General features: G+C 40.9%; 1 protein-coding gene across 1 annotated transcript; it reads left to right on the forward strand.

Annotated features, from left to right (window-relative positions):
• Positions 1 to 1,999: 1,999 nt before the first annotated feature.
• On the forward strand, positions 2,000 to 11,672 carry rangap1b (Ran GTPase activating protein 1b). The gene is made up of 16 exons (XM_015963642.3): positions 2,000 to 2,087; positions 2,403 to 2,523; positions 2,602 to 2,729; positions 3,337 to 3,396; positions 4,806 to 4,985; positions 5,060 to 5,194; positions 6,074 to 6,232; positions 6,317 to 6,430; positions 6,510 to 6,609; positions 6,777 to 6,861; positions 9,104 to 9,251; positions 10,261 to 10,344; positions 10,430 to 10,532; positions 10,649 to 10,737; positions 11,178 to 11,299; positions 11,444 to 11,672. Exons 2-16 carry the CDS (start codon positions 2,412 to 2,414, stop codon positions 11,526 to 11,528), a joined length of 1,704 nt encoding a protein of 567 aa, XP_015819128.1. The 5' UTR covers positions 2,000 to 2,087; positions 2,403 to 2,411; the 3' UTR covers positions 11,529 to 11,672.
• Positions 11,673 to 12,131: the final 459 nt, after the last annotated feature.

Raw genomic sequence — 12,131 nt, forward strand, 5'->3', positions numbered from 1 at the left:
TTTGTTTTTTATTATTTTTGTTCCTGTGTTAAGTTTCTATTCATCGCAAGTAATATCATCATAGCAATATTAATCACTGTTTTCGCATATCGCATGTGTTCCTAATATCGTGCAGCCCTAATTTACATATATATTGCCCATCAACAACAAAATTCTCTAAAAATCGGTATCGGCCTTTAAAAAAAACATTGGTCGGCCTCTAGTAGAAATGTACCAACATGCATCATTATATGGTGAGATGCAAAGATAATCAGTTGGCTACAGCTTAAAATGATTAGTAAAATCAAAAATTTTCAAAGCACAATAATCTGTTTTTCATTTCTTTTTTCATGTTTAAGAGACTATAAATAAAAAACAAAATCTGATATAAAAAGATCCAGTTTTCTATGTTTACAGCTTAAGTCTCAGCTCAAAAATATGAAATGGACCCAAACTTGATTCTAATATTTAATATTCCCATCACTTTAGGTTGTGGACAGTTTCTGTGCACCTAGGGTGTACTTTTGTCTCCAACAGACAGAACTTAAGGTGTGGATCTTGGAAAAGAACATTTTTAATGGTCCCATGTCATGAAAAATCTACTTTTTTTAAGCTTTTGACATCATTTCCTAATGAGAAATACCATCAAACCCTTTTTTGGCTGCATTCATGCATTTTCCTGCCTCACCTTCTTTGTATTTTTCAAATTAAAGGGAGACTACTTCAGTTTGATTGACAATGGATTATGTGTAGCAAACATTTCAGCTCCATTCATTGCAATATTTATCTGTTCTTTGCGATAAGCTTATTGTGCATGCTGATATTGCGATTACAATATATTTGCGATATATTGTGCAGCTCTAATATAAGGTGCTAGAACACATTGTACAAAGACATATAGTCATAAAAAAGAGAAGTAAATAAACAGAACATAAAACTTAAAGCATAAGGCAAAGGAATAAAACAATGAATAAAAGTGACCTAACAAGGAATAAAACAGCAATTGAAAACAAGAACTCAAAATAACACAAAAACAGGCCGACTTCAAACATGCTCTGGAAACGCTAATTGAAAAAAAAATGAATTTTTTAACGAGTAAAGAAATAATCAGAATTTAAAAAAAATACATATGTTTCTGCTGCTCACCATTTTAAATAAGTTTTTATCTCCATAGTTTTTGTGAACACAGCAACAGGTGAATTAAACTAAAAAAATACATTTCAAAATAAAATTTGAAATAACATTTAAATAAGAAATGTATTTTTTGAAATATTTGTGTTTGTAAAATGTAAGTTGAATTCCTTGGATACGTACTGTTTTATTTAAAATAAAAATGAATAAAGAAGCAATGCAAAACATCACCACGGGCTAAACTCTCCCAGAGTTACCACAAGGACCAATTTGGTGCGCCACTCCAAAAAATTTGTTGGCCCCGTCTGGCCACCCCTATCAACATTTTCTGGAGGCGTCCCTGTTCACAAGCACACAAAATAGTGAATGCGTTTTTCTGTTCACCACTGGAAATGGTAAATTCTAATAACGTTTTTCCAATATGACTACGTATGTGAAAATTACATACGTTATTTATATGGCATCATAATTGAGCCCTACATTCGCCATTATGAGATATTTAGGTGTGTGTAGCATTTGGTCCAGGTAAATAACAAACTCTCTCAGTCCCACCTTGGCGAGCTACTTCTTCCGATAAGTGAACCGGGCTTGAACTATTAGAAGCCATGCTAAACTGGCAAACAACAAACACATTTTCACTCAGTCACTACTACTTTCCCTCCGTTTTTCATTTTCATTCACACTTTACGTCCGTCATGGCGGACCCATGTGATCAGGTGACGTAGTACTTTTCTTTTTAAACTTTATTACAGTAAGAAAATAGGAATAAAAACAAAAAGCCAATAACAATACAATAATCCAAAAAGTCGATTTAAATTCACACCATCTACAAGATACCAAATTAAAAGAGAAGAAAACTTCACAAATACAACCGGAAACGGAAAGCGTTGCTGATGACGTTTAATGATTTAGCAACCGGCGTTTCGCGCGGAAGAAGCAGCGCGTACTAACTTCATTTCAAAGAAAGTTTCTGAAAGGCAAGCCTAATTGCTAATAACACTTATCAGTATTCTATAATGAGTTGCGTTGTTGATCTAAATGACTGTGACATGAGTATTAGCCTCAACTAGTCGGGTTATTAGTCAGTTTTTAATATTGCGCCACTGTGCGAACTAGATAGCACCGGTATGCTAATGGATAACATACTAGTTTTGTGATAATCGAAGGGACGTAAATATGAATTTTATTTGTCTATCTCTAAATTTTGGAAAGTGGCTGTCGTCCTGAACATGTACTCCTGAGTAGGTATGCCATGTGTGACATTTTGTGGCTAATTTTAAATGTTTTATTAGATCATAAACATGGCCTCCCGTGACATCGCTCAGCTGGAAGATGCTCTCTCTAAGATCCATTTCGGGGATGGAGAGTTGAGCTTTAAAGGCCTGGGAATGAAACTAGATAACACAGAATCAGGTAAGAAAACTTCAGTTCTGTTGTTTTTCCTTCTTGTTGACTTCGGTCGGTCTAAAAGCGTACTCCGTTTGCTTTTAGTGGAGGAGATGGTCAGTAAGATAGACCAGTACCAGGGTCTGAGAGCTCTACGGCTTGAAGGAAACACCGTGGGAGTGGATGCAGCCAAAGCTATTGCTAAGGCTCTAGAGAGCAAAGATCTGCTTCAGGTAGGTCATGGTGTCCAGTCATAATAAAACATTCTTTTGAATTGACCGTCTAATAAGAAATAACATTTTATAAATACAAACTTTTGGGCCTGAGTGTGCTTTTGTGGAAAATATGACCAAATGTGACAAAGCAGGACCACAATAAGAATTATTTGTTACACATTGTGTTCAAAAATGTAAAAAGCAACATTTTCAGCTGATTCCACCTGATTTTCTTTAACACAGTCAGAGCTTGTTTAGTTAAGCAAATATAAAGTATGAATGAGGGCAGTAACAACATGCAAGAAAACTGACAATAGAGAGTTTGATAAACACCTGGGTAACATGGAACAAGCTCTACAGCATGAGTGTCCAAAGTGTTAGCCTGGCCTGCCAGACTTGTCCTCTGTTTAATTCTGCACAGAGAAAGCGCAGAATTAAACGGAGGACGAGTCTGGCAGGCCAGGCTACCAAAGTGCAGCGCTTCTGGTACATCTAGGGGACCAGTGGTATGCTGACAAATTAATCCTTGCCGTATTCTTATATTTAAATACTAACCGTTCCTTCTATTAAGGCGAAAAAATGTTTTTCCTTTAGTTATCTTGTGCTTATTCTGTTTGTCTTTCAGCGATGCTATTGGAGCGACATGTTCACTGGAAGGCTGCGCTCTGAAATCCCCATAGCCCTGGTGAGAACAGCAGGTCCCAGTCAATTACTGTTCATCTCAGATGCTGTGGTTAACATTAGGTAAAAATGGTAAATGGCCTGTATTTGATATAGCGCCTTCTAGAGTCCTGGAACCCCCCAAGGCGCTTTACAACACAATCAGTCATTCACCCATTCACACACACATTCACACACTGATGGTGATGAGCTACGATGTAGCCACAGCTGCCCTGGGGCGCACTGACAGAGGCGAGGCTGCCGAGCACTGGCGCCACCGGTCCCTCCGACCACCACCAGCAGGCAACGTGGGTTAAGTGTCTTGCCCAAGGACACAACGACAGTGACAGACTGAGCAGGACTCGAACCAGCAACCTTCCGATTACGGGGCGAGCACTTAACTCCTGTGCCACCGTCGCAGGGATGTGTGTTGGTGAAAATCTGGTGATACGATGTGTATCATGATACATGAGACGATACAATTTATCATGATTTATTGCGATACATTCAGTCAGACGTTATTAGCGATAAAAATGTTTTTTTAACTGAATTTATTGTAGGAAAATTTAATAAACAGTCCAAACTGATACTTTACCTCTTTAACATGTGGTATCTGAACCATCATAGAGGGTGGTGGCGGAAACAAAACCCATAACACACTGCTGCCTCTAGTGGTCGGCATTTGAATTGCACCAAAAGAAAAGAAAATACACCGATGTTTGCATGTAAATTCTTCCAAAAATTATGTACACAGCTTTTGAAAAATTGATGTAATATTGCAGGAAAAAAATTTCCCGATATATTGCTTTTACGATATTTTCTTACATCCCTAGTTAACATTAACATTTGCATGACAGCTAGTGCACTTCTCAAAGAGAGAGAGTTGGCATCATCAAAATGAAAGCGCTGACCCAACTGTCCATGAACAAGATAGCTTTTCAGCTTTTTGTGTCGTTATGACAGTTTACTGTGCAAAAATGTCAGATCTTGGTGATACTACCTAAGAGTGCTCAAGATTACAATCTAATTTACACACAGCTGTATTTGGTGAACTAAATGAGCACGAGACACTGAATCTTTATGTATATTTCTCACTTTTGCTGCATTTTATCTTTGCAATTCTGATTTGCGTAAAAGCAAAAATAATATATACGTGCTCCAGTTGAGGGTTTATGCGATTTAGCTCTGAGTGGAGAAGTGTCAGATGACTAAATGTTGTGGAGATATAACAGTTTTGAGAGATTTAATTCTGATCAGAGAAATTAACTAAAGCAAATGAGAAACACTGTAACAGGATGATCGATCCTCAGGAATTTACTCTGTCAGGTAGATGTGGTAAAAGGTTGCGTGTGTGATTTGGATATTTATTAAATTCCCCGAAAGTTACACTCATACATTTATTCATTCCTAAAATCTTGATTATTGTCTTTCCAGAGGACCCTGGGCAGTGCTTTAATGAGCGCCGGCAGCAGGCTGACCGAGCTGGACCTGAGTGACAATGCCTTTGGTCCAGATGGTGTCAAAGGAGTTGAGCAGCTTTTGAAGAGCCCCACTTGCCACACTCTGAGGGAGCTACGGCTCAACAACTGTGGCATGGGAATAGGCGGAGGAAAGGTGAGTCAACGCTCGTGGATGATGCTAAAGCAGTCCGTTGAACATCTAAACGGCTTCACGTCTGATAAAAACAGATCCTGGCTGAAGCTCTGACTGAGGGCTACAAGCAGTCTGCTTTGCTCGGAGCTCCACTGCAACTGAAGGTGTTCGCCGCTGGAAGGAACCGCCTGGAGAACGATGGAGCTAGCGCCCTGGCTAAGGCCTTTCAGGTAGGAAACACTTTACCCACATGGGCCTAACTCAGACCAACAGCACATAAAAAATATTTAATCATTTCACATAATTTTATACACACACACACACACACACACACACACACACACACACACACACACATACGTGTGAACCTCCATTGACTTCCATTCATTTTAGTGACTCCACTATGTGCTTAGCATTGTGTGGACCAGCAGAATGTCCCCACAATTTAGAAATGTCCGCACGTTACAGGTTAGAGTCAAAATTTGTCCATTTAAACAAAGACAAGTACACCTAGACACACACACACACACACTCACACACATTTGGGTTCCTCGTACTAATATGCAGCATCCCTACAATTTTGTCTAAAATGATCAGTCTTTCTGTACATGACCTTTTGACCTTTCAATGGAAGTCGGTTTTTTCCCCCACTCTGCTTCTAGAGGAGTTATTAGCTGTATAAACACATAAATCGGTATTTGTGGTTTTTTTTGTCCTAAACTCTTACAGATCCATGATCGAGGCCCAACATCACACCCCCTAATAATACATGTCAAGGGCTTTCATTAATACTTTTATCAGTACTCTGTATCAGCTAAAGTACTAAAATGTGAGTACTTGTACTTCTAGTTTTTACTACAATAAGATACACTCACTTCCATTCACACATTACCCAGAGTTCCTTCTGATTAGGTTTAGTCTCTTTCCACTGGTCAAGTCTGGGAGTTGAAGTATTTTGTCAGAAGAAACTAGTGAAGATTTGTCATTTATCAAATCTTTATATGAATATTGTGTTTTTGATGATGTAGAGTGTCAGTCAAACACACCTAACGTTTGTCTCTAAATGTTCTAGTAAAACATACAAATGTTTTCTCTCTTTTTATTATAAGTTGATGGGCAGCTTGGAGGAGATCCATATGCCCCAGAATGGAATAAACTACCCTGGTGTGATGGCGTTAGCGTCAGCCGTGCGCCACAACCCAGAGCTTCGCGTCCTCAACCTTAATGACAACACGTTCACCAAATGGGGAACGCTGGCCATGGCAGAGGTGAGACCTGCTGGTGTTTGGAAGATAACAGAGGTCATCTGTGAACCGCTTCTTTAAGGCACGCTCATCCTTTTGCTCCTGCAGGCTCTGAAACATCTCAGGAATGTTCAGGTCATCAACTTCGGTGACTGTTTGGTCCGGTCTGAGGGAGCCATTGCCCTTGCTGCATTGTTGAGAGACGGAATGCCGATCTTGAAGGTCAGTTTAAGATCATGTCTCCCTGTGTGTGTTACAGTAACGTCCTCTCTCATGGATCTCTGGTGTGTCTCATCTTCAGGAGCTCAACTTATCTTTTGGTGAGATCACCGATGCAGCAGCTCTAGTGGTTGCCCAGGCTGCTGTGGAAAAACCTGACATGGAGAAAGTGCTTCTGAATGGTACTTTTAACAGGCTGGAACTGGTTTTTTGTCAAGCAGACCCTTTTATGCTTCTAATGAATGCAAATCCTGCTGAAGTTACAGAACATTTATTGGTTTAATCCTGAAAATGATATCAAGAGGTTTTAAGACTAAAGGACAATGGCACTTGTTTGTCACTGTAAAAGGTAATTGTCTGGGTGAGGACGGCTGTGAGGCTCTGAGAGACATGATGGACGACATGGACAGAGGAGACATGCTGGGCTCACTCAGGTAATATCAGATCATCTTCTCAGGTGCAGCATTTTCACTGAGGCTGAACGATTTTAGGAAAAGGTTTAATTGCCATGTTTTTTTAGGAGAAATGGCGATTTCAGTTCAATTCACGATTTTCTTAAAATCAAGCTTCAACACATTCACAATATAGTAATATAATCTATAACCATACCATAAAAACATTCAAAGCTATTAATTTGAGTTCATTTACTCCCATTATTATATATATATATTTATTATTGTTATTTGTTTTTTTAATGAGCTAGTGATCCTTACCTAGAGAGGTGCTTTATAACAAACATGTTCTTCTTCTACTCTAAAGATGCTAGGAGGAGACCTGAAGGTAAAATAGCTTTCAGATGTATTTAATAACAAAAGTGCATACAGAGTTTTCCCTGCATTATTTACCAAGGCAGGCTGCGTTTTTCTGGGCCGTCTGATCTCACTGAAACGCCGCTCTAACACCGACCTCTGACACGTTTCACAGGCTTGTATGAATTACCGTGTGCCATCAGAAAAAATTAACTGTTTTTTGAAGACTAGAAGTTGTTCTTTCAAGTCCACTTAAGCGTGTGACTCCGCACTCGCGCTGACTGAGAAGTATAAATCAGCCTTTAGTGTTGTTATGGTGAACTAGGCGTTGCATCAACTAGTCGACTTCACTGCTCTGTAGTGACTTTTTATGCCTGTCATCGACTAGTCGTTGTCACATGATAATGACCGACAAGATGCAGTCCTCTGAAAAGACAGCAGGTGAGGAGCTCCTGCGCGTTGGGAGGCGACGCGCTGTGCCAGAGCGTTGGTACTGACGCCCGCAATAAAACGGACATTTGACCTAATTGTGACCTTTACCCTCTTGCAATTTAACCTTCCCCTCACCCCATCCTAACCTTAACCAGCTTGCGCATGCAAAGCTCTGATCGTTGACGCAGTAACATCAAATCAGGTGTCGCTACCTCAAAAACAAATTTAACACGGAATCGTTCATGTCGGCTCATTTCCTTTTATGTTTTCTGTCTTTTATTCTTTTATTTGTGCCTGATGCGTTTGGCTGCTGTGGAGCGGGGCACATCACCTGTTTCGTCCTCCGGTGACGCACCTCACCGGTGTTGCGACCGACGCGCACTCCGCTGTTTTTGCGGTCGGTAGATCTTTTAGAACTGCGGTTCAAAGGTAACTCATAAGGTGAATATATATGAACCCAGGTAGCAGTTTTTCTTTAGGATTGAGAGGAGATGCAGGAAGATAATAAACAGGCAGGACAGAAAAATATTCAAATAAAAACAAGTTAGTTTTTGTACCTGGTGGTTGCAACAAACAAACACCATTGAATGTAATCAGAAGTGAGGAACAGAAAATGAAATAATTATTTTAATGTTTAGATCAGCAGGAACTCCGAGAGGCTGCAGGCGCATCAGTGAGTTTGCGGCCGCTGCGCAGGGGGAGGGGGGAGAGGGCTGAAGCAGCTGGGGAACAGTAAAGATGCAGAAACTACCGTTGTTAAAAGAAATGTGTTTAACTTTGAAAATGTGGACGCAATTTTAATTGTCAAAATCTCCAGCAAACCAACCCGCTTCAGGTGTATGACGTCATCAACAACTAGTCAAAGTCGACTCGATTTTCATTACTAGACTGTTGACTATAAAAAAATTAAGTCATGCAGCCCCTATGGTGAACCCCGTTCTGCTGCTGGAGACGTCTCTGTCCCTCGCCCACCCACAGCGCTGAGAGACGGCATTCTGGATACGAGAACAGTCTTTTTAGTCTTTATGTCTAATTGTTTTTATCGTATCTGTCTGTTTATTCTTTGTTGCAAAGCCACTTAAGTGTCTGTTGCTGCTGCCTCTTGGCCTGATCGCCGTTGTAAATGAGAATGGGTTCTTAGTCGACTCCTCTGGGTAAATGAAACTCGCGGCAGAGACGGACGGCCACACTTTGGTGAGGAAAAATAAAAGGAGAAAGTAACCAAAATGTGCTGCTCTTGTCAGCTGAACTATTGGGCTCAGTTCTGATACCGGTACCCCCCTCCTCACGCTCTGCTGCCGCTGTAACGCAGGAGAAAACCCAGATGTCTAAAAAAGTTGACACAACAGATCCTGGATCAGTCAGGAGTGCTACAAAAAACACAGCTTTGATGATCACATTTGAAATGTCAATTTCGGTCAAAAAAGCAAAACAACAGCTCATTCAGCACTAGTTTTCACCCTAGATTTTACCACACAAACGTGTTTGTTCACAGTGATGATGAAGGTGAGCTGGATGAGGATGAGGAGGATGAAGATGATGATTCCAGCGATGAGTGTTGTGAAGAAAACGGAGAGTGTGAGGACATTATAAAGGAAAATGGGTTAAAAGGTGAAGACAGTCCTGCTAAAACTCAAAGCCAGGTAAGAATCAAACAAACATTTTTTATTTAAGGTGGAGGAAACAAAGATGAAGCATGGAAGACAACACTATCCAGCCGTTAAGTGAAGCCACTCTGACCGCTTACACAGTTGTTGAGAACCACCAGTGAAGGGTTAGTTAAAACAAGCGACCATTAGCACAACGTCCCAGAATCAAACCTGAGCAGCAAAGTGACGAGTCGGCCAAAACGAACAAAAGGGAGACCACACCCGTGTTGCAACATGAGTTCACTTCAAAACTAACACTGGAGCATAAACATAAGAGCAGAAGAAAACCAGCAAAGATCAGCTTCTAGAGTCCCAGCCACATTCTGCACTACAGCCTGCTCAGTGAGGATGAGGAGGGCCGCGGCATCTGTTTGTTCTCGATCTTTTAAATCCATCCTCAGATAAACTCTAAGCACCACTCGTGTCAGACTTCAGTAGTACAGGCTTCAGTTAACACTGACTTACTACCAGACTAGTTGAAGATGGGATGGTTTCATGTTTTAACTGATGACCACAGCTTCTTACGCGCTGAAGCCTTGGCTCTTCTCCATAACCAAACAAGTGTAGGAGGACCTGAATCATATTTCCTCCCTGCATTTGTTTATTTCTGCTGCTTAGTTTTCAGCCAGTTTCTCACCAGGATGGGACTGTTGTCCCCTCTACTATGAAAATATGCCCATTCTCAGATGGAAACACACTGAATTAGGACATAAAAGTGTCCCAATTCAGTGTGTTACAACTATCATGTGACGTCATGCATGTTTGGTTTCAGAGTCTCTCATTCGCCTGTTTTAAATGTGTCCTCGTCCTAAATCGTGTCACCTTTTTGGCTTTTTGCCTTTACATCAGCAAATGATGGTTAATTAGCTTTGTTTGTAGTGGATGGTACCTCCACAGCCGTCCTGAGTACCATCAGTGATACTTATACTACAGTTAAAGGACTGTAAAAGCATCCATGCCTCTGATTATGTTTTTGTAACCCCCCCCCCACCCCCCCACCCAGGCAGAAGTTCTGACCTTCCTCAGGTCCCCTGCAGCAGAACAGCTGTTTCAGCTTAAAGACATGAAGTCAAACATTCAGCAACAGGTATGTTTTAGACGTCTACTTCCATGAAAGTCTCCTCAGGTTGGTGTGGACACTCACTCATCTGTCTTGACTCTGGTCTCTTTAGGTTGAAGCTTCTGACCCAGACAAAGCTGCTGAGCTGCTTCTGAAGATCGGCTTGTTGTACTGCGAGGATCCAGAAGACCGGACGACAGTTTTAGAAACCATCGGTAAATAGTTAGAACTCCCAGTTACGTCTGACAGCCGAGTGAAGAACAGCCATGTTTCTGTAATCTAACAGGTCTTTGGTGCAGGTTGCTGTATTTACGTCGCCTCTGTTTTACAGATGCAGTTCTGAAGAAGTTGCTCTCCAGTTCCAGCCTGCAGTCGTACCGCTTCCTCTCCTCGCTGCTGGTCATGATGGGACTCCTGAAGGTGCAGCAGAGCCACACGTGTCCCACCTCCATCTGATTTAAGAGTCTGGCACGAGCTCAACTCAGGGAAACACCACTTTTCATCTTAGCAAAGAAAACTGTAAAAACCAAAAAAAAAATCAAAAAGCTTTTGGAGTCGGTCTGATTCAAGATGGCCGCTACAGCCGATCACCCCTAGGCAGTACAACGTGCTGAAAACATGGTGTATTTAACAGATGCTGTGTTAAAATCTGGTGTATTAGTAACCACATATCCCAATGCTAACAGATCTTGCTACATTAAGATTCGCTCCAAACAACTAAAACATATTTTATCAACACAAGCTGATCTTAGTTTATTGAAAGTGTTGAGTTTTGGTTAGATTCTTCTGCCTAACATGTATATGTGTGTGTAGTTTTACACCAAACAGTAAATTTGTGGTGTTGTTTTTTTTTTTTTTAGGGAGAAGGGAAAGTAAAGAAGGCCCTGCTGGTCCCAGGTCAGCTGTTATGTTTGGAACATGCTGTCCAGCAGGATTACTTCTCTCGGCATCACGCCTCACTGCTTTATACCTTCCTGTCCAGGTAAAAATAAGAAAAACTGTATTAAACACAGATAAAGGGTTCAGCTCCTGTTGTTTTCAAATAAATCTATGCAGTCTGAGCTCTGAACAATGCATGGATGAGATTTTAATCCTAATTTTATGACATTTGTGTGTCAATCTGCAGAAACGGAGACGCTCTGAAGTCTTGTGGCAGTGCCAGGGACAGGCTGAGCTTTGCTCTGGAGAAGAAGTGCCACACCCAACAGTGATCTGCCACTGAATCGTCTCACTCACACACACACACGCACACACACACACACACACACACACACACACACACACACACACACACACTGTTTACCAACACACATTCTTCCTACAAGGAAAGCCACTATTTAAACACCTGAATTGTATATTTTAATGACTGTGCATAATGTCTTAATCTCTATTTTTCTAATTTTACTTATGACATTTATTTTTGTAGAAAATGGATACAAATACTAAAAAAATACTTAGCCTAATTGGAATGTAGATATTGACTAATAACAGCAGTCGGGCACAGTCCTGTTGCCGTAAACGTCTGGGGAACTATTTTTGAGGCAGAAGCGATAATTTCTGACATTTCTTATAAAAGTTGTGCCTTGAAGGGAAATGAGACAGTCGTGCTGCTTTAAACGTTCAGGAATACCGAGAAGGAATGTGTCACAGACTCAGAGGACCACGGTCAATTTTATCTTGTATTAATTACACTTTGGGGTCCAAAGCCCAAGAGTAAAATGCTCTTATTGTGTTGAGCAGCTTACCTCGGTAGCTTTGTGTGTTGGCGGAGAGGTGGAGCTTTGCTGGGAAAAGGAACCATTGGCTTCTACTGT

The sequence above is a fragment of the Nothobranchius furzeri genome, chromosome 16 (assembly GCF_043380555.1).
Source record: "Nothobranchius furzeri strain GRZ-AD chromosome 16, NfurGRZ-RIMD1, whole genome shotgun sequence".
Taxonomy (NCBI): Eukaryota; Metazoa; Chordata; class Actinopteri; order Cyprinodontiformes; family Nothobranchiidae; genus Nothobranchius; species Nothobranchius furzeri.